Consider the following 23,867-nt stretch of genomic DNA (forward strand, 5'->3'; position numbering starts at 1 on the left):
GGGCCCTTATAACTCTCTTCTAGGGCCTGTATAATTCCCTTCTAGAGTCCTTATAATTCCCTTCTAGGGTCCTTGTAATTCCCTACTGGGGTCCTTATAATTCCCTTCTAGGGCACTTATAGTTTCCTTCTAGGGTCCTTAAAACTCCTTTCTAGGGTCCACTGATTTTATAAGGTGGAGGTACATAAATGTACACACATATTTATACATTTTCAATTGCACTTCAATTTTTCTTGACTGAAATGCTCTCCTTTGGTTGTGAAAATCTGTGTACGTGTTCCTTCAAATCAATCGACCCTAGAAGAAAGTTTACAAGTCGAGCCTGATTTTCCTGTCCATTAGTAATAATTTATCAAAGGAGTAAGGTAACTGTAAACCTTGAACGAACGAGTAATGAAAGAATATGACCTTTAGATAATTACTCACTTTATCTACAACTAAAATACAAAATAACACGTTTGCATCGCAACGGGACGGTCTTTTAAAAAAACCCATGCTAATTTTCCACATCGCCTTGTAGCAAGGTCTATGCCCTACGATGTACTGACTGTTAATTTATTTTTGTGGATGTTTCCAGCCCTGAGTCGACCTTGTTAAATTAATCGTGGTCTCTGGGGAACCACGATTAACGCATCAGCAAGGAGGACAAACAAACCAATTTCAAAACTCAGAAGGAATGTAGTTTCGTTGATAAAATCGCTAATGTCATTTTGAAGTTACATATCTGAGCAGAACACTAGTTTCAGCAACCTTTTTTTCATACAATGATGTAAAACAAACTGAATGAACATGTCATTACAATTCGACATAAATGTAGACGAAACTATAAACAAAAAAAAACTTAGATGTCAAATTGAACCAAATAAGAACTAAATCGGAGACCTCACTCCACACGTTCACTCACCTTGTGATTACACACACAGGTGAGGTTATTATTACACATATTTTGAAAGCTTTGGAAAATATGAATATGGTTATCTGAATGCATGAATAATAGAACTAAGATGTCCCTATTCAAATTAACTTACTCTTGATTCCATTTTCAAATCACTTGTTTATAATCTGATATTCACATTTATACTAATAAACGTCACTTACATTTTTTAATCTTAATAACAATAACTGTACTTTTAACCTAAGTGCTCGATATATTTCTAAACAGTGCAAAAAAAAAAAAGCTTTTGCTAACAATATGACGGTAAGAAATGGTAATAGGAATAATACATACAAAATATAACAATGTACTTCTAATTTATGCTAATTAACAAGCCAATACAGTATAGTGTTGTATTAGAATAACATGTTACTCTATGGAAGATAAACGTTTGACAGACAAATTTAGGCAATACGATATGCTCTGTAGGTTAGATCCAAGTATACTGCTCCCACATTGGTAAAGTAATTTTCCAACATTACGAGTACTATACTCTTTTATTTGTCAAGAATGATCTAAGATGTGTAACCGTAAAAGTGCTGACATCACGCTACGCGAGGTTAGGTCAACACTTACCACAAACAACATAACCATAATTGAATATATTTCTAAATGAATTTTATGTAGTAAACTAGAAAAACGGCACTATTAACTTATTCACATGCCGTCTTTATTTTTCCATCTTGACACTCATTTGTTGAAGTAATTGTTTGACTTTGCCAAATTTTTAGGGCTTTTCAGCAGGCAAAAAAATTTTTTGTGCCTTTTTAAAAGCGTTTTGAGGTACCTAACACGCCACATATTTGTTGCTCGAAAATGTAATTTGACACATTTGATACTTCTTTTCATTTATCAATATATTACGAATGTATGATATGGGTATTGATATACGATAGGGCAACATGTATAAAACTTATATTTCAAACAAATAATCGTAAAAATGATGCACCAAGATCAAATGTTCTGATCAGACAGCTGATAGCCGCTACTGACAAACAGCTGTTTGCTGTTTGTTGTTACCATTGCGTTGGTGTTACTTTGCCAATATTTTTAATGTGCTATGCATTATACTCAGTATCACAGCATGCTGCTTTAAAATATCATGATCAGATAATATGTTTCATGAAATGTTAATAGAAATTTGATTCAAGATCTATTGCTACAATTTAAATCTTCGTACTTAACAGGTTATAATTTGATCCTGATAAAAAAAATCCAATAACACAATTGGATTTGAGTAATTAATTGTGTTAATGCAATGTTTATCCCCATTAAAGAATAAACAAATTTTAATTCTTAATTTTATTTTATCCTATTTTATATCCATTCTAAACACTATAATTTATTGGGACTCCTCATATTTTAAACGAGCAAACAACGCATTCTTTCACAACTCGTGGACAAAGATAAAAAATAAATTACTGAAAAGTACCAACCAATGCGGGAGATCTTCCTGTTTGATTGAGATAACAAAAATAAAGAGAGAATCCTTTCAAAATGCTAATTCAAGTCCAAAGAATCCTAAATGAATGAATTTCCTAAGTCTATGTGTTTATTTTAACTCACCTTACCTAATAGATATTTAAAATCTGAGAATCATAAAATAAAATTATTATGCTTATGTACAGATCATAAAACTCGTAATACTTGAGCTTTACTTGTTGTTGAAAATATTCAACAAACAAGTTAACAAAAGTTATTAAAATAGGGTTACTGGTGAAAATAAATCCAAAGATTCAACACGAGACAGCGATCACAAGATAAAATATTAGGCCTGTATCGATACATTAGAATTTGCGGTACTGATGAGTCGTTGTAATAAAACTTATGATGGTATTAATACTGGTGTTACTGGAACCTGGTGAGCAGTTGTCGCGTGGCCTTGGCCATGTTGTATGCGCAGGAACGGACACGCTCGGCGCTGTTCTCCAGGCCGGCGCATTCCGCTTGCAGACGGACGGTGCTGGTATTGAGTTGGCGCAACGCCGTGCGAACCACCTCGTCTCCTGGCTTCTGGCAACACAACATAACCTAACTCACACACTATGGCTGACTTGTAGACTGAAGAGATAAATTACGCTTTCTAATAATTTAACTAATATATTTCATATAATAATATATACAGCATTAAATAATATTAAGAACAGATTGTGCTGCTAACCATCTGGATTTTAGTACCATAAGAACAATGTTAAACTTCAAATATTAATAAACGATCCTTTTTTTCGTTTGTTAAGACGAACGATTGAGTGACATATCTCTCTATTAAGGACATGATCAATACCCATCTAAACGCTATTTACATTATTTGATATTTTAATTGATTATCCAGAAAAATATCTCAAATATTTTTGTAAATCACGGATTAAACCCAGGAGGGATCACTTCTGGCTGGTTTATACCTTCCAGTTGAACCTACACTGAGTACAGCAATAACCGATGTGTCACTTAAATCTGGGCAACCTTATGGATGTCCAGGAGCGGCACATCACTAACCGCAAATGTATGTAATATTGGGGTAGAATGGTAGATCGATAGGTCTAGTCTACTGTGGGAGATGACTGTTGGAGTTGGTGGGGCTGCTTAAGTTTCAAAGGTTTTTGCTAGTCTAGACATAAGGGCGTGCCACCCTGCCTGCTTTGTCACAGGAGAGGCTGGTTCAAAGCTGGCTTCCCATTCTTTTTCTGAGGAGACATGACTGAGATTAATGCCCTAAATTCTTCTTCATGGATCTCGACACGAGACGGCCCTTACCCCCAACCTTACCCATCCAGAATATCCTGTTACTCCGGAAGCAGCGCTAAGGTCCTTTTAGGACTATGTGCAATTTATAAGCTTATTGTCCTGAGAAAGAATAAAATCATGGATTAAATCCAAAAAAGTATACACTTCACAAGGAAACTTCAAAAGCGTTTTGATGTGTATTAATCATATCTTTACAATGAGACATAGACAATAATTCTATGAAGAAAAACTACTATAAAAGTGTTTGAAGTTTAACACTATTTTTAGGGGGAGAATCTCAAGGTCGTTTCACTACAGCTGGATTTTAATATTCGTTTTGTAACATACACTTGTAACTATCCACATGTTGATACTACACTGTAGGATTTTAACATACCACAGTCTAACTGCCAATGAAAGGTTATTATCAGTCATACGCTACCTGGAGAGAAAACTGTAGTATCTAAACTGTTCCTGCTTTGTAGTAAAAAAAAATATATATATATGTAACAAGAAAAATGTATCATCACTTTGTGTTCACCATAACATTTAAGGCATTTCTACTTTGATATCTCACAAATTATCATACTTAAAATTCCCAACCTATTTTAATGAACTTATTGACTTTTTGGGTTTGGACCTTAAAAATGTCAATATACAATAATGGGAGTGCCGACGGCCTAGCGGTCTAAGACGTTAGACATTGAGTCTGAGTTAGAGATAGCGCAGGTTCAAATCCTGTCAGTGACTGTTGCACTTTTAATCATTACCATCACTGTATCGACTCTCCCCCTTATTATGTTTGGTAAGATCCTCGCACAGTCCAGTGACCCATGAGGGCGGACGGAATAAAGCATAACAGGAGATCGGTTTCTTAAAAAAAAAAACAAACAAAAAATATACTCAGATTTTCAACCGAGCAGACAGGCTTTACCTGAGGGAAGATGGCAGTGAGCTCAGCCACTGCTACTCGTATCCGCTCGGCACACGGGACGAAGGCGTGTCTGGTGTCCGGAGACTGCATGGTGGCCCATAACTCCTGTATCCGCTTGGTCACCTGGTCTGTCCGCCGCACCACCTCCTCCGACTGGGGCATGGCTCCACTCAATGCAGCCTGCATAGTCACACAGATTTAAGGTGACAACTATAACCATTACCAATAATGCAGTTACAATTCGACTGCACTCATGTCTAACCTTTATGAGGTACTTATGTATATGTAATAGTTTATACAAGGGTCAGATGGGGCTTGATGATCTATTATGTCTTCCAGTCGTAGGCAATCATGGGACAACAAGAAAGTATTAGTATTGGGATGTAAGGCAATCATGGAATATGAAATGTATTGGAATAGGATCAATCATTGAAAATGACAGGCATTGAAGTGGGAGCGATCATTGACCGTGACATCCATTGAAATGGGAGTAATCATGGAACATGACAGGCATTGGAATGGGAGTAATCATGGAACATGACAGGCATTGGAATGGGAGCAATCATGGAACATGACAGGTATTGAAATGGGAGTAATCATGGAACATGACAGGCATTGAAATGGAAGTAATCATGGAACATGACAGGCATTGGAATGGGAGTAATCATGGAACATGACAGGCATTGGAATGGGAGCAATAATGGAACATGACAGGTATTGAAATGGGAGTAATCATGGAACATGACAGGCATTGAAATGTGAGTAATCATGGAACATGACAGGCATTGGAATGGGAGTAATCATGGAACATGACAGGCATTGGAATGGGAGCAATCATGGAACATGACAGGTATTGAAATGGGAGTAATCATGGAACATGACATGCATTGAAATGGGAGTAATCATGGAACATGACAGGCATTGGAATGGGAGCAGTCATGGAACATGACAGGCATTGGAATAGGAGCAATCATGGAACATTACAGGCATTGGAATAGGAGCAACCATGGAACATGACAGGTATTGGGATGGAAGCAATCATGGAACATGACAGGCATTGGGATGGGAGCAATCACGGAACATGACAGGAATTGGAATGGGAGCAATCATGGAACATGGCAGGCATTGGAATGGAGGCAATCATGAAATGTGGCATGCATTGGAATGGGAGCAATCAAGGAATATGACAGGCATTCAAATTAGGGCACCCATGAAACATGACTGTGATATTGGAATGGAAGACAAACACTTCTAACTTTAGGTAGTAGAATAATTCCATAATCCACATTAAAACTAATTTCACTATTTAGCTTTTTCATATAGCTATCACATTAATCAAAAATTGTTTTTATTTTGACAAAATTCTGAACAATATTAACTGTTAAAAATACAGTACAGTTGACACAAAGTAGAGTTGTTGGCAAAGACACTAAAACAACAAACATGAACTTTTTGCTGGAATTGACACCATCATTCACAGGACACAATATGTAATAAGTAGCTAATCTCAACTACAATTATTGTAACAGACCTGGGCTCGCAGGGATTCCCGGGTCTCGTACATGGAGACTGGCCGCTGAGGCATAGTTCTAACGTCTAACACAGGCTCTGTCTCCGTCTCAGTTGTTACAGCCAGACTGTTGTGTTGCACAGCCGTCCGTAACTCCTGGTTCTCCCGAGTCATCTCCTCCACCTAGCATATCACATCGTAACACCCTCAACTCCATGAAATTTCATTTTGACACATCAAGCTCAAGGCATGATATAAATATAATACATTACATTTTTATGTGTATTTTATATCTATTTGTGTACGAAATTAACGCACTTTCTGTTAAGCATCTCACATAGTGCACAAACACAGCTGATCATCAATCAGTAACAATGATGAAAGTTTACGATCCAGTTGGCCAGTCATCAATGACGTCACAGTCGAGACGCTTTGTTTTCACAGTTGTCAGTCAGCTGTTTCAGCAAGTGCGCTGTTGGATGTTGTGGTTATGTTTATGTTTGTTTATAATTATAATATAACCCCATATCATGTGTGTGAATTTAGGCATGTAGTGAAGTATGTATTATGAATCATGTGTCACCACATGTGTGTTCAGTGTAAAAAAGGACTGCATTATAAGTGTGTGCAACTCAACAGATCTGCTAAAAACAGATTGTTTTATCACGTAAATAGACTAAAATCATGTTAGGATCTATTCTTTTTTTTTGTTCTATCCTAAAGTGTTATATAGTTATTATTATGGCTATCACTCATAAGAAAAGGAAATAAAAGTCAGTACGTATCAAGATATGCATTTTAGTTCCTCATAAAAAAGGTGGCGTTAAAAAATGCTATATTTTTATTTTGGGTGATAATTTGATAAAAATTAGTGGATATTTTTAAAAATTAAAATGTTTTTTTTTAGTGTTCATGACTTTATTGAATGTGAGAATGTTTTTGGGTACTTATTTGATTATCGAACTTAAAAATTAAAAAAAAAAAAACAAGGTAGATTTTATTGTTTTATAATATTTTTTTTGTACTATAAGAAGTTTTTTAGTATATTTAGTGTTAACATATACATGTTTGTGCAAAATTAACAATAAATATAAGAATTGGCCAATAAATCACAAAGTTATAATATTTTTATAATAATTGTACACAAAATTACTAAAAATAACACAGCACTTTCAGATAAACACCTATAAAAGTACCCTTTGCCATTATTGACAAACATTAATTTCCAATTTTTTTCCGGTAAGGTTTTCACCCTGTTTAGAACAAATGAGCCTTTCACTTTCCAGTATTAACCCATTGAACGCGGTACATATAGTATACATTGCTAACCCATACGGCGGTACTTTTTACCTCCAAGCGCCTACCTTGGTCAAACTCATTTTGAGTAGGCCTTATGTAGTAAAAACTCATGTTCACTAACATTGTCATGGTCAATATCCCTGTAGGCCTAGGTGAAAAAGCAGCTAAGAATACCGTCTTCACCACTTTCCCTCACAATTTGGTGTTCCTTGCAACTGAGCATAATCAATATCAACACTAATACTTCATCAGAATCATAGCCCACCCAGCGGTCAATTTTACTATTCCATGCCGTCATTTTTTACAACTAATTTACACTACTAAAAATCACATATTACAATCACAAACACTTTTCTATCAAATAACTTAAACCAACCAACGTAAAGCACAAGCAAAAACGTCCCGGTACACGAGTCCATGCTGCTTTGTTTACTCACAACGCCATTACTGCAGTCAGCTGAATATCGTAAATAATCACACAAATAAAATAACGAGAAGAAAAAGAACAGCAACACATGTTCTTTGTTCTATCCACAACGTTCTCACATCATTACTTGATTGAAATAGTTCAGAATTTTGGACCGTAAGATGGAAACCACCTAATATACACTGATCGCTTGCGTCGTACGGACGTCAAACCACAGAGTGAGATTGTGAGGCGTCAAAACGTCAAATTGATTTGATTGAACCACATAATAATCGCTTGCGTCGTAAGACGTCAAACAGAGTGAGGTTGTGATCAAGACAAGACACTTACCTTTAGGTTCAGCCTGTGCACTTCCGCTGCCAATTGGACGATACGCAGTTGGGAAGCGGACAGACGAGAACGCAACTCATCCTCCACAGATGATGTCACCTCTGCTCTGCTTGCGGTGGCCACCGGGGCCGGCACGGACTTCTCTCCGCCCTTCATGTTTTGAGCCACCTGCACACAAACATATGTCACTACAGTAGTGTGGCCAGGATATTCTAGGAGGCTGTGTTTGGAAGGTTTGAAGCGGTGTTTCACTTAGTATATACATAAGGCAAGGTAAAATATACACAAAATTTATTCCAAACCAAAATGTTGTCTTACTGTTGAAAGTTATTTATCATCCCTAATATATTAAAAAATTATTACCACATTTACCAGATTTGTCTCCATTAAACTACTTTGCTTGGGGTTATCATAAATACAATGGCTACAAAACAAACCCTCAAATTTAAATCAACTGAGGCAAAGAATAATGTGAAAATGCTAAATTATTCCTCCAGTTGTCTTAAACAATTCTGTAAATAGTTTTTATGCATTTATTTCCAAATGTCACATAACTGTAGGTGAACAATCTGAACATTTACTCTAAAAATATTTGACAAGCAAACATCACTTATTCAGTAAAAACTTTAAACGTCTGCCATTTTGTACTGGATTAACCTTTTGAAGTGCTAATTGCTGCATTAATCTCTGCTAAACAACCCCTTTAAAATTATCTACAAACTATGTCAAAATTACATTTTTTTTGCCGAACTCCTTGTAGAGCATCCTCCATTGGATCTGAAGAGCCACTAACTACCTTAAAAACTATTTACTAAATCCAGTATTTATTTAATGAGTTTATCTAACACAACTTTATGAGCCAAGACAAGAATATTAAACCATCTAGAACAGGACCTATATTGTAAATGTTTCAAACTTTAAACCATTGTAATTTTTTTAAGAGTGAAACTTTTCAGGTTGGATTTGCAACATTGTACTCACTAATTAAGACCTTTAATTTAATGTACTGTTCTACCTACACTCTCATTTAAGATTTCCTTCTGACTCCTTGAGGGCCATCCCCCTGATATGAAAAAAGAATAGTTTGTTACTTCAAAAAGTACATTTATAGGTGCATTAATGATGTACCCTATAAGTTTTATTATGTTACCTGTAATTGTTTAGGATTTATCAAGCCATGCGTGGGGCTTTATTAACACACTGTATACTATTTTAATGAGTCTCTTTAGTATACTGGAAGAAATTGATGTCCCCAGATATTAGGATTTAACTGTACTTGCACTGGGAACCTTATACAAAGAGTTCAAATTAAAATATTTTATGTTGTACACCATCAAATTTTTGTTTCTGTCCTATATATAACTTATTTATATTATCTAATTTAATATGAATGTTTTGTATAAGAATACAAATTGTACCATTTTGGTCCTAAAATTGTCAAAATTTTAATAATTGGTTAAAATTTTAGATACTGTATTTTAAAATATCTTGCTGGTTTTGGTTGTTGAAAGAAAAATTTTGCTTCAAATATCAGAATTTCATATTTTAAAATTTCACTAAGTTTCATTACTTTACGTACAAAATAATTAATTAATGCTGAATTTTGTAAATAAAAGTGGTTTAACATTTTACCAATGTTATATGTTATATCGAGTTTATTTATTACACACTTCGTAACAAGAACAAAGACTAAATCACTAAAACAGTGGTTCTTTATGTTTAGAAAATATTATTTAATCTTTAGAAATCAATTCATATATGTCAACAAGCAATAAGCATATTTTATGAGGTATGAACAAATTAATTTTCTAAGCACAATCTCTAACCAATAATTCTATGCAATGGAAAAACCTACTTTTTCAGGAACCCAAATTTTGCAAGTTTTTTTATAGAAATAATCTTTCATAACTAAACATACCTCAGACTGAAAAATCTATGATATAAAACACATTCCAACTTATGAGAATGTTAGAGTTAGCTAATTTAGTTCACAACTGGTGTCAATTGAAGTTAATCTGACGATCAGGTTACCTGTTCTTGTACGATGTAGAGAAAACTGAACTGTTTCTTTATTACATATATTTTTACTAATGTAGACATACTTATTCATATCATGTTGTCCAGTATTCAATCCTTTAGCTTATTACATAGAAAAATTGAAGAAAACGTTGGAACGTACAACAATAACAGGTAATGTGATAGTCAAATTAACTTCAATTGACTCCAGTTGTGAACTTAATTGAATTACTCCAACATTCTCACAATGTTTGAATGTATTTTATTTCGCTTTTGTCCGACTATGTGATATACTTACATACTAATGTAAAGTATAACACTGAACATTGGAACTCACCAGTGCTGCGATTTGCTCGGCTGTGGCATAATCTTCATCCGAGGCAACGCTGTCATAGAGTGGCTCATCATCGGATGTGTCTTTATGGTTAGGTTTCACACTCAGTCGCTCTGTACAGATGAAAATGTCTCTTATACTCTCTTATCAGTGGATAGACTTAGGAGTGTCTTTATTATTTGTAAAACTTGACCAGACTAACATTGTAAGGCTTCCATGATTACTGAGAAAAGTACTTAGGTTGATTCAATATATGAATATTTATATTTGTTATTGCAAGTTTCGAAAAATTTGAGAACTTTGTAGTTGCAGTACGTAATCAAATCAAATTGTAAAAAACTGTTGATTGTATGAATCCAATATATTTTTTCATTCTTATTCTTTAAATAATTTACAAATTTACACTGCAAAATGTTATGATTATAAAATTTTTACAGCTGTAATAATTTGTTACTGTGCATGGAACATCAGAGCAGATGAGTCAATTCAGTTGCTTCTTCAATCTATCGCTTAAAAAATAATCAGAATCAGAACCAGTGCAAAAATGTTGCTACCTTTGTCTTAATTCCAGAAATACTGATAAGAAGGACAGATCACTTAACATACAACGATCAGTGACACTTTAAAAACTCCTAATCTTCAATCAATCTTTCTAAATTTTGAACTCAAAAATCAGAGTTGGGTTAACAAGAAGGGACATTGTAAATAAAAAATGCATTACAAAAGGGTGGTCTTTTTTCCAGTTATATCCATCTTTAAAAATCTTAAAAAACCTACAATTCTGTGTGATTGTTGTGGAATTACAGTTATTTTGTTTTATCCTTGGACTTGTCTTTTCAACTTTGCTGACAATTACTGAATTTTTTTTATGCTTTTAATTTGTACAAAACTAAACTATGTATATTTAACTTTACCTCCAGAAATTACAAGTTATTTAAGACAAATTACTTTTTTAAACAATACAACACATTACAAGTTCTTTTTTACACCAATCTTCATAGTGTCTGTATCTTTGATGCAAAAGCTGGGCAGATTTAAAGATTTTTATATCTAAGAGGTGATCCTGCACTTATCACTCCATTCCACTCATAGTTACCTGAAGGAGACTGTCTCCGCTTGGCGTCCGTAAGGATGTCGATGACGAGAGAGGCGAACTCCCGCGGGCTGAACCTTGCCAGCTTCTGGCGGCCCTGGTTACGCATCGTAGACAGATCAGGGTTGACGGGGAGGAAGGGCACGGAACTGTGCTCCACGTTCGCCGGATTTGCCAGCCATACTGTCATCAGAAACACTGTCACTCTCTACTATCTTTATGGAGTATTTATAATTTTTTGGGTCTATAAACGAATTTTTCAAGTGTCACCCCTTTTAGGATGACAGACATTTAGGGAAATTTTCTGGTACATACTTTTGAAGTGACTACTTCTTTCAGAATGATGCACTGAACAAGACAAAGGTTAAAATAAAGAAAATGCAAACGTTTTATAAACACACTATTATAATAAAAAAAGATATACATAATTTTTTTATCCTAATATTCACAACAAAATTGTCTACATCGTATAATAATAATTTAATTGGGTAAACATTTTTTTAATATTTTACTTCGCTTAATTTTATGTTTTTGTTTACTGTTATTTTGCTAAAAAAAAAACAAAAATTAATTTTACTGTTGAAAAACAACATTTTTTAGTGTCGTACTTTATTTTCTATAAGACTACAACATATTATTTCGATTGGTTGGAAAATAATTTTCTCACTTTTTTAATCATTCTTTGTGGCAAATTATTAATTAATAGTCCAGATATTTTACGGTGGTAATGTATGGAGCTCCTTTAATGTACTTTGCCTAGATTTGATTTTAAATATATCAGGCACATGTACAACGAATATAATGTAAATATTCATTCTAATTTGAAAGGTCTTTGTAAGAAACTGCTGATTGTTTGAAACATGTTATTTTACTGATCACTAGTGTTTAAAAAAATTCACCATTTAGTTGCACACTTAACCTGTAGACACTGCAAAAATGCAAACTTCGTAATTGCTACACAGAAATTAAGCACTGTGAGTTAAAAAATGTACTTACTGGCTTCAGTTTCTCTGCGATCCACCTCGTCGTAGACATCCATTGCTAGATCCTCAAAGAGTGGGTTTGAAAGCTGAAAAAATTGAATACCAATTAACAAAACATGTTTTCCAAATTCAATCCTTCGTAAAACCAACCAAAATTTACAAGCTAGAAAATTGGTATGACATAGAGTGGATTAATGACTCTTTTTCCGTAAATAACAATCTTCTTATTTGTGGTGTTAATGCACCTAACAGAACTAATACAAGTTAAAGGCATATCTTTCCAGTTCAAGGCAAAAGGGAAAAAACAGTTATGTTAATAACTTACAATCATTGCTGAAAGTTCCCCTGTGACACAACAGAGAGATAGCAACGTCGCACTGAGTCAATCATTGAGACAGATAAGTTATCAACACAATCAATGCTAAACACTTCACTCACCTTCCACGAATTGCAAAATATGGGTTTTTATCACATTAGTCATTGAGATAACCATTCCTCAAGACTCGTACTTGTTTTACGTTTTTTAATCTTTGTTGGTATTATATATAATTTAGTTTAAATATTTATACAGAGTGTGTGAACAAAATTTGAGACCTGATAGAGTATCAGTATCAGGAATAAATAGGTCAGGATAAGCTTAGTTCTGGAAAAGCTTATCATTTCCCATAAAGCCATATTCAAGCCCTATTTGCCAGTTATGTGATGATACTAAGGGGCAAGCTGTCTTCCAGTCCCCAATATGGAAAAGTGAGCACAAAAGGAAAAGCGGAAACAATTGCACCCTTAGAACTAATGGTCAACCAATAAAAAGAAAGCCATTGAAAATCTTAAAATTGTATTGATTTTTATTTTAAAATTGAACCATAATGTTATATTAATTTAAAAAAATTAACAAAAATTATGAAAATCTTCCAAGTGTTTAACCCCTTTAGTGCCAATATCCTTGTAATTTTTTGTATAAACAATCAGAATGTACCAGATTACAAGAAAAAAGAAATTTATAGCAATGTTGTAAAACTAATTAGATGTTTAGTTTAAATTTAATGTAAAACAACACAAAAACTAAAAATATTGCTTCCTAAAGAAACAATATAACTTACAGTAAAAAAAAAATAGTCTAAACTGTTTATATTGCATTATTTTTTTCTCTCTCTTTCTTTCAATTGATATTAGGTTTTATATTGGAATAATATTTCAAAAAGCTCATGTGAAAATAAACAAATACATAGTGTTATTTTTTTAGTTTTAAAATTAAATTACATTGAAATATAAGATTTGTTCTATATTTTTTAAAAAGGAAAATTATTTTTATACTAACTTATTCAGAACTTAGTTGAATCGCACGAGTTTAGATTAGGCCTACGAGAAAAAGTGAAAACTTAGTTCAAACAAAAAGTAATGTTATCTTTACAGTTTTGTGGTTAATACAGTGATTTTGTGTATGCGCACAATTTTAGTTGCTGTACATTTTAGTATAACTTGTTCTGAGGATATATTTTTTCAAGTACTATTTTGCATTTGAAACTGGAAAAATGTTAAAAAATTTGTTGCTAATTACCATTTTTGTTGTGAATATATATATATATATATATATATAAATAATTATATATATAAATAATTATATATATATATATAAATAATTATATATATATATATATATATATATATATATATATATTAATAATTATATATATATATATATATATATATATATATATATATATTAATAATTATATGTCATTAGCAGTACAAATGAAATGAAAAAATTTAGTTCAGCACTAAATCAAATCCAAACTTAAAACAGAACCTATTTTATCAGCACGATTCACTTTCTATGTACTGAATCTTCGCCTTGCTCTGTTTGATAATCCTCACTAAGATTTATAAGGATAAGAAGAACAGAGTTATGAGGATCCTCTGGTTTATGAGGATGATCATTAATACATGTTCAGAAAGTACTTTAACCGTTCAAAACTTTGATACTGACTTGCTGGAGTTTGGACCTGGCCTCCTTGGTCAGCTGTGGTGTCTCCAGACAGTCTGCGATCTCCGGGACCAGGAAGTGCTGACCGCTGGTGTGGTCCGGCCGCCGCCGACACAGGAAGTAGGTTAACCTATCAGGTACCTCGTACAGTAGCTCAATCAGCCGCTGACTCACCTCTCTGTGCCCGCTTAGCCTGGACAGGTCAGAACAAGCAAACTGAAAATCTTACTAACTCAAACTCACACTAAAAATTCTGCCATATACCACAGTTCCTCCCACTCCCAATAAAAAACCTCCACTCTACTAACTCTAGAACTGGCATGCATGTTAACTGGCACAACTGTTTAACTTCTTGTACAGAGTTAAACAAAATAAAATACCTACAAATCAGGTACTACGCAAAACATAAAATTGTTGTATATTATTTTACTCAAAATAAAATACAGTATATTTTTAAAGAAATCAAAATTGGGTTTAATTGTAGATGAATAGATAAATAAGTTGAAACTTTTATTTTTTTAACGGTTGTTTTTATTTTCTGCAGCCCATAGACATCACTAAACACCTTCAAATTAAAAATTCCGCAGGAGGACATGATCGGTTGTTTTTGGTGGTTTTTGAATTGCTGAAACAGTAAACTGGATGGCCTCATGATATACTTCCAGGGTGCGCAAAAGGCGCTTGAGGCTTAAGTGCATGGCAATAGAAATTCTCTGAAGTTTATGACACAATCAGGGAAATTATACGAATTTAATTAAATTAAATTTCTAAATGGTTGTTTGATGCTACATAATATTTTTAGTACTTATAGGTCAAAAGATTTTAAAATATCAGATTTCTGAGAACATCACAGTGTTCAATTGACTTTCCTTGAACGAGATAAAAGAAAAGACAGTAAAAGCAAATTTAAGTGTGGTAACTCACCTAGCACAAGCAGATGGAGTATTGCCCTGTTGGTCCAGAGCCCCAGGGTCCGCCCCGTGGACCACCAACAGTTCCACCTGCCCCGCTTGGCCCGCCCTTGCAGCAACGTGGATAGGCCGACTTCCCTTCTCCTAAAAAGTAAATAAAATAAATTACACTTTTTTTCCGCTTCTGCAAATGAGAAAAAACTCATAATACAACGGTATATAAATAATTTCAACAATTTTATCTGTAATTGTAGTTTATTAAAATGACTGTCATAAACCGCACAGAATCGAAAAAATGCCAATAATTTTTAAGAGTTAAAATATTTTACCATCGCTGTAGAGTTTTATCTTCAGTCTAGAATGGTTTTCTACAGTGAGGTTATTACATTTTTATTGGCTGAACGTTAGCGAAGCCTATTACTCAAGGAGCTGGAAAATTTAATTTCTGTCTATCAGTCTGTTTACTAGAACTGACCTACAGACTTGAAATTTTGTATGAACTTTCATTTCTAAATAAGCAACATTAAATTTTACCATGGTTCATATCACCCCATTGGATTTGGCTGAGCATTAGCATACACTTTTACAATGGATATATATTTATTTTAAGACTGAAGGTTTGGTCGTTGAGTAAAGTGTTGAAAACTTATATTTAGTTGTTCAGTAAAAATATTTTGTTCTTACTTTATAATGTATGTTTTTATATTGGAGATGAGTTGGATTTCTATGATTGACATGTGCAACTTTAATGATTTAGAGTAATTTAAGTTTGTTTACAATTAAATTTGCTTGTATTTTTATATTGATATTGTAGAACTTGAATTTGCTGCTTAGCTTTTTTCTTTCTTTTAATTAAGAACCTGATGATGACTCCCACCCAAGTGCAATATTTGGTTCTTTTTGGGTTGGTATATTTTTCTCAAGCTGTATATTGTTTTATATTGTGATTACATGTATTTGAATGATAAAAATAAACACATTTATTATTATTATTATTATTAGTGGTGTTGAACGTCTCCTCCCTCCCCAAATTGCAATTTATGGTTGTGGGACATCAAATTTTCAAACAAAAAAAGGAGTTCATAGGTTCAAAAAGGTTGAGAACATCGGATTGAAATTCTGATATTACCTCATGATAGTAGTTGGGATCGGCACCCTGAGCCAGTAAGCGCAGGCTAGTCTCTAGGTTCCCAGTCCGCACACTAGAGTGCAGTTGTTGGTTCAGCTCTTCTTCGGAGTCGCTGGAGCGTAAGACGAATGCCAACTGTTGGTGCTTGGCTCGAATGAAGTCTGCTTTTGTTGGACTATAAAAAAATATAGACATATCGTATCAAAAGTACTGTTATTATGTATGGTAAATAAATTGTTTGTAGACCCTGGACTTATTAAACAAAACAAATATGCCTTCATAATATTTTTTTAATATGACAGCACCTTTTTCAATACCAGAAGTTACATTTTATAAAAAACAAACAGTAACAACTGATAATTTTTTTCCAAATTTATAATTATTTAACCTTAGCATTATATGGTAAAGGTTTATATATTTTGTATCTTAATGACTTTGAAAGAATTTGTGAGAAATTTCCTTATCCTCCTGTATCTCGTTATTTTGGGCCGGAAATTTCAAATACAGTAAAGTGTTGTCATTGGATACACCTACACAGACAACAAGTTATCCCCAAGCATCTCTGAGGTCAATGATGATTACTGGGAAAACCCAATCTAGACAACACTAAATTCCTCATCTCTATGTAACGCTCATAACTTTCTTCGAACTTGCACTAAGGCATCACCAGCCACGTTTATTTCCATGTGAGATACTCTTGATACTCCAGATATGAGCAATGGTTACGGGGATATCCAATTTCTATCCCATCTCGCATCCTTGGTCTGAGAGTTTAAGACCTTCAGCAGGTTCTTCACTGGGTACTCTTTTATAACAAACATTGAAAGAAATCTAGATCTCTGCAACCTATTCCATCTCACTACTACAGGCCCAGAAACCTGGGATATCCAAATGAGATGTTGAGATCAAGGTCCTATCTTACGGAAGACATCGTCCATCAGGGTGTGAGTGGTACTTTACTACCACATTACCAACGTTTATGGATTTAAATAGTCAATATTGGGTAGTAAAGTGTCAAATGCACACCTAATAAGGGCGATTACATCCACCCGTTACAAAGGCTAAGCTAAAAATCATGCTGAATAACAGCTGACCAATTATAGACCAATTGCTTTACTTCCTTTATTTTCAAAATTATTAAATAAAATAATTATATATATATATATATATATATATATATATATATATATATTTAAACTTTACTGCATGTGTTGAATGTGCAATGGCCGTCCAATGTAACTGATTTATGCACTCGCTATTACAACATGTGTATAAAATGTCTACAGCAGTTGAAGGTTTAAAATATACAACACCTGGAATTTGAGAAAGTAACAGATTACCTAATAAAAGTATACCACTATTTGCTCATTTACCACATAAGCGACACTAATTATTAAAATTAACATGATTATGGTTCAAATTCTCTTAAGAAAATTGTTACTAGATATTGAGTTTTGCACTTTATTTTTCCCGCTTTTCTTACCAAATCTAGGGTGGTCTAAGTTTAATAAAAACAACCCTCGGTGTACTTACTGTAGAGCATCCCGATTGTGTGGTTTTTTCTTTGGTGATTTCGGATCACAAAGCGTGTGTTCCCACAAGGCATTGATGTTGCTGTTGTTTAAGGAATGCACCATCTGAAATATATTAACACATGATTACAGACGACTGCGAAATTCTTCATATTAAAAAACATAGATATACAGCTAATTAAACTTCAAAATGCATATTGAATTCCCATATTGCATTTTCCTCTGCTGAAAGTGTGATTGACAAAGTGCAATATTAAAAAGAGTTAAGGTGGGCTTACACATAGCCTGCCGTGCTCCTGTCGTGACCGTGCCATGTCTCTACCGTGCGATTTTGACAACCGGTGACCAGTCGCTGCCGTAACCCTGCCATGCCACAGTTTACATTTATGTTACGTTGCTCTAAAGGATTCAGTTGTTAAATGGACACAAACGTGGTGGGATAAGCTCTAGTGAGCAACATTTGTTGCTGTCATACGTTACTGTGAGAACCGAAGATCTCTGCCGCACCACTGCTGCCAAACGGTCACCTGAAGAGGCACGCAAGAGCATGGAAGGCTATGTGTAAATCGTGAATCTGCTGTCTCATGTAAACTAAATGGCGAATTCAAAATAACTATTTTGACTAAAACGGCACGGCAGGGAGATGGCAGGCTATGTGTAAATCCACCTACCTATACAGGGTTTCTCCAAACAGTATGCTAATAACAACACAAAATTTTAATGCTATAGCATATGTTAATAAAGACATCCTACTTCATTAACTGTATGTGTATGAAATAGATGCATTTATCTTTAAACATAATCTGCCATTGTTTACAAGTGTAGATCCTAATAGTAAAAAATCTTAGTTATGACAAATAATTGTAAGGCTAAATAAATTTGTAATATAAAACCACTACAGTACTAACCAACACTATCTAACATTCTCTTGTTAAAAATGTTTACGATTGTATAAACGTTCAGTACTCACAGCCAACAGAGTTGGGCTCCATGAGGATTTTTTGAGGGATTTGACCTGAGATATGTGTCTGCCGAGGCTTCTGTGAATGCTGCAGCACTCATCACAAATCAGCAAGCCACGGTTGACTAAGGCCCATCCCGGATCTGTAACAAGTGACAAAGACGTTGCTATTAAACCATGGTAAAGAAAAAAAAACATGCTGAAAGTAACTTTTAACCTATCAGAAACTGTTAGGTAAAAGTACAATTCACTTTTTTTTTAGCGTTGGGGTATTGGGGTGGATTCACAGATCCTCACACGTCAACCTGAGCTTATTGTGTGTATAATTCACTTAAACCTAGTTTATACAGATAAAAGGCTGTATGTTCTTGTGAAGAACATAATTTCAGTGTTACATCACTGAAGATGGTGAACAATTTCCATGTGTGGTCTAAAATGTACAGACCACTGGACATTATTATTATCAAAGGTATCCTGTTTTGAACTGTACATTTTCAAGTTATCATTTCTATGGTTAGACGGACATGTAAACTCATATTCTACAAAGATGTTCAAGACCTCCAACTATGTTTCTTTCTCCCAGTTGAGTCTGCTAGCTTTCAAGGGTCTTTTCAGTTTTGTTCATAAATAATATCTGGTGGAACTGAGTCTGTGAGCAAAGGGTGGATGAATAAGAGCAAAAATTGTGAATGAACCAAGGCACAATGTCAACTCACAACTATCCCAGAGTAGCTAAGAACTCTTTCTAGATAGTAAAAATTATTAATTTTCTCACTTTGTGTTCAAGCAATTTACAACACAGAAAAACCTCAACTGAAGAAAACTGTAAGCATGCCTTCTTATTAGTACTAGGATTTGTGGTGATTTTGTTTCCTATTGTGATGATTAGACTTGAAGTCCCTTAAAAACCTCATATTATACCTCAGTTATGATGCTTTAATGGTTTTCATTGACATTAGTTATTCCATGAAGTTCCTGAAAAATCGGAATGAATTTGGTACAGTTATTTATAAAGCATCAGTCTTGGCCCAAACTTGGCTGCCACTCGTATGAAATACAGTTTAAGTGAAACTTCTTTTTTAGTCTATCAGTTCAACATTTCTTGGAGTACATAAAATGAAATGTTGGATTATTCGCATTTCACAGACGGTTATTTTACAATTTAATCATATTCACTGATGACCATAGCCATGTAGGCTAATATTTTGTACAGAACGTCTTCAAGGATTACTGTCTACTAATGATGTCCAGCTTTTTAAACCCTTTAACCACCTTCTTGCCACAGACTGTGACCTACTCAAACATTCAATCTCCAAAGCTTAACCCTCGAGATGGCAGTTGAAATGTCCTCAAGTGACAGGCCATTTTGAGGTGTTTTGCAGTAGTAGTTATCGGTTTTTAATTTTTTTTTAAATATAATTTGATTATAAACCTATATGTATTATATATCATTGTTTTCACAAGAAAATTTATTTTTTATTTATGCAAATAAAAACCCCAAAATATAAAAAAATTTATCACTCTTTTACTAAGTTTATTTTCAAAAAATAAAAAAAGTATGTAAAAGTGGTGGGGGTGCACCTATAAAAGACATATTGTGTGAAAAAAAATATTTCCAAAATACCCAAAATGTTGAAAATTTTTTATAGTTTTAGAAAATGTATGGTTTACTACATTTTTTTTAAAACAATTATGAAATACTCTAAACTGAAGAAAGTACAATACGGCTAAATTCGTTGCTATGGATACGACTGTGTTATAAAATTCATCAAAACCTTATTTATTACTCGAAAAATTTCATAAAATACACTAAAAGTAAGCCTATAAAAATAAATAAAGAAGTTTTTATATGATCATCGCATATGAAAATTATATCTAAAGCTAACTAAAACTATCACAACACTGCACATAGCCTAGAATACAAAAGCTCACTAATATATTTTTTCACATATATTTTCTTCTTCATAACATCACAAAATAAACTGATAAAACACAATCTACGAGAATTTATACGCATAATAAACACACTTATTACATAAAAACACTTATTTCATGTAATAAACTTACGTTTTTAGACATAGACAAGAATAACGCAACCGGGTACCAATACAACAACAATGGCCGACTGTTTACAAACAACTCTCATTTTCAATACATACTTATACTTAAATCATACAAAACAAAACAAAATACATCCAAAATACATCCATCAAATCAGCAACTATTTCCTATTCCAGGTATATATGAATCATTGCAGTTTAGTTCGTGTATTGATTATAACAGATGTCAAACGGGCACGAGTCAAATCGACTGATTTTCAGGCGACTGCCACTACAGAAACATTAAATTTCAACTGATAATCAGGCGACTGCCAGTTGTAGAGTTAATGCAACATGTAATTATTCATTGTAAAAGTTTTAACAAATTTCAATCTAAACTTGACACAGATATATTACCCCTTCTTATTTTATCACAGAATCGATGTATGATCTTATTTTATCACCTGCAGTACAAAAAATAACAAAGATGATCAGCTGGTATTCCACCCCTCAAATTTCTCTTTACCGTTCATCAAGAACTTTCAATAGTTTATCTCCCACAACTTCCTCATACCATCACCATTTACAGATTCTCCAAAAATTAGTTACTTCCAGTTTTTATTGTTATTGTCATAATTAAAAGTTGAAAGCATAAATGCTTAATATATGATCAAACACTCCAATAAAATGAAAAAGTTTTATTTTGTGAGGCCTTTCGTGCTCAAAGAACACATCGTCAGACCCACATAACTGAAATAAAAGTATTTATTTTTTTATTTATTTTATTTCAGTTATGTGGGTCTGACGATGTGTTCTTTGAGCACGAAAGGCCTCACAAAATAAAACTTTTTCATTTTATTGGAGTGTTTGATCATATATTAAGCATTTAGAATTTCCAATAAGAAGACGCTGGTAAAATGTTGAAAGCATATGTTAAGTTAAATAAATTGTAATATCAAATTCTTTATTTGATACAAATAATTGAAACATTCAATAAAAACTACAGAATAAGTGGTGTAGGGTGCTTATTAAAGTCCACCTAAATAATGTTTTATGATAGAAAATAATAACAATTTAAATGGCACTGGCTCCATCTTACAAATTGTAGATTTATAAAAGTTTTGGGTCCGAATGTTAATCTATGTATAGGCCTATAATTTGATATCTTATAGGCTACTATTTTATAGGTATGCAGTGTTTAGCTAGCTATAAGAGAAATTTTAATTAGACTATAGATAGTTAATAAAAGCATATTTTGAAATGTAACTGACCCTATACACCTATACAAGTAATTCTGAGCACTGAATTACTGGGTCAACTACAATTTTTCAAATATTTTAATGACAATCTGAAAGTCCTTAGAAAGTACTATAAAAATCATGAAAATTAAGTGTCAGAAAACCATTATAGATTTGCGAAGTGATAAACAGTTATGTATAAGATTAATTACACATTGTGTCCAAACAACACTTTTGTCTCATCCACACTGAAGAAAGATAGAGGAGTTCACGTTATCTGAGCTTCATATTTAGTTTTGTGAATAACATAGACTCCCTGAGATGTAATTGTAAGCAATTACAGTACAATTCATTTTCAATATGCATAATGGTTAAATAAGTAAGCTAACTTACTGTATATGAAACACAATAATGTGCGGAAAGAAGAGAGTAAATTGAAAATAGTTCAGTATATACCAGCTCCCATCACTAAGCATCAGAAATAGTCTATTTTGTCTTAAAGGAGAGACTGAGTCCCTTTGAAACCTTATTTATAAACAATGAAAATATTAAGGATTTTATTGTAACATACAGATCTTTAAAATTATACATACAATGGTTCCAAATGTTTGCAGTTTTGTAACAAACTACTCAATATAGTATATTACAACTGTAGATAAATACATTTATTTATTGATTAAGTGTCTTTTGTACTTGAAGGTGTCTTACTAGAAGGCTTCAATAAAGCCACAATCACAATGTAAGGAATGTGAATTAAATAGGCTAGTGTTATTCATTAGTGATGGAAAAATTAACAACATAATATTAGATACAAAGTATCAAAATTATATAGGCTTAGCAAAACACTTGAAATGTTAATTTACCACATTTATTAGGACATAATCTTGCTTCAAGATATTAAATTAATAAAATATTTTGTAAACCCAGTTATTGTGTAAACAAATCACATAACGTCTTGTGAATTGTCAAGTATACATTCATTTAAATTAGACAAAAACAAACCAAAACTCATATACGGAAAAAGTTAGGTTAATAAATTAAACTAATTTGAGTACATAGCCTAGGCTTAAATTTCGTGAGGAAAATTCTAAACACTAACCTAGTCCTGCACAATCTGCACAGACATCTGTTGATGTCCTGATTCCCAACTTTCCTGACATTCTTAGATAAATATGGCGATTGAAGTAAATGAAAACAATAAACACTTAAAAGTGACACACCAACAATTCTCACACCCATTCGGTTGTGCCTTGTTCTCTACTAACTCAACTTCATTGAGTAGATTATCATAATTTTCCTTGATCAACCATAAAATGAGAATAAAACATCTGTTTTTATTTAACAAATCAAAGACCACAAAACTTAAATAAAATGATCTTTTTTGTAACAATCTTTATTTTGGATCAACGATCAATGTTTATTACATTATACAAAGAACAAACAGGTAAGAAATAAATTAACATATAGGAAAGAACATTATTGGGATCGC

The 23,867-nt window shown here is 33.3% G+C and overlaps 1 protein-coding gene across 2 annotated transcripts; it reads right to left on the minus strand.

Moving 5' to 3' along the window:
* Positions 1 to 1,232: 1,232 nt before the first annotated feature.
* LOC124367303 (ARF GTPase-activating protein GIT2) lies at positions 1,233 to 23,694 on the minus strand. Of its 2 annotated transcripts, none has more exons than XM_046824028.1 (13): positions 23,478 to 23,694; positions 19,111 to 19,244; positions 18,142 to 18,245; positions 16,609 to 16,783; positions 15,493 to 15,623; positions 14,572 to 14,761; positions 12,598 to 12,670; positions 11,605 to 11,784; positions 10,512 to 10,621; positions 8,159 to 8,326; positions 6,124 to 6,285; positions 4,593 to 4,772; positions 1,233 to 2,944 (listed from the first exon to the last, which is right to left on the minus strand). In XM_046824028.1, the coding sequence occupies exons 1-13, from the start codon at positions 23,536 to 23,538 to the stop codon at positions 2,783 to 2,785; spliced, it is 1,830 nt and encodes a 609-aa protein (XP_046679984.1). In that variant the 5' UTR covers positions 23,539 to 23,694; the 3' UTR covers positions 1,233 to 2,782. The 2 variants fall into 2 exon arrangements, with proteins under 2 accessions (XP_046679984.1, XP_046679983.1); XM_046824027.1 differs by having other exon boundaries at positions 1,233 to 2,947.
* Between the last annotated feature and the right edge of the window lie 173 nt (positions 23,695 to 23,867).

This window comes from Homalodisca vitripennis, chromosome 8 (assembly GCF_021130785.1).
Source record: "Homalodisca vitripennis isolate AUS2020 chromosome 8, UT_GWSS_2.1, whole genome shotgun sequence".
Lineage (NCBI taxonomy): Eukaryota > Metazoa > Arthropoda > Insecta > Hemiptera > Cicadellidae > Homalodisca > Homalodisca vitripennis.

What these genes read in the sequence shown, in the direction of transcription:
- LOC124367303 (XM_046824027.1), bottom strand. Translation starts at nt 23,538, where the DNA reads ATGTCAGGAAAGTTGGGAATCAGGACATCAACAGATGTCTGTGCAGAT. An exon ending in CCGAGCAAATCGCAGCACTG is followed by an intron (nt 8,327 to 10,511) that starts GTGAGTTCCAAT and finishes GTTTGTGTGCAG; the next exon opens with GTGGCTCAAAACATGAAGGG. An exon ending in TGCACAGGCTGAACCTAAAG is followed by an intron (nt 6,286 to 8,158) that starts GTAAGTGTCTTG and finishes GTGATATGCTAG; the next exon opens with GTGGAGGAGATGACTCGGGA.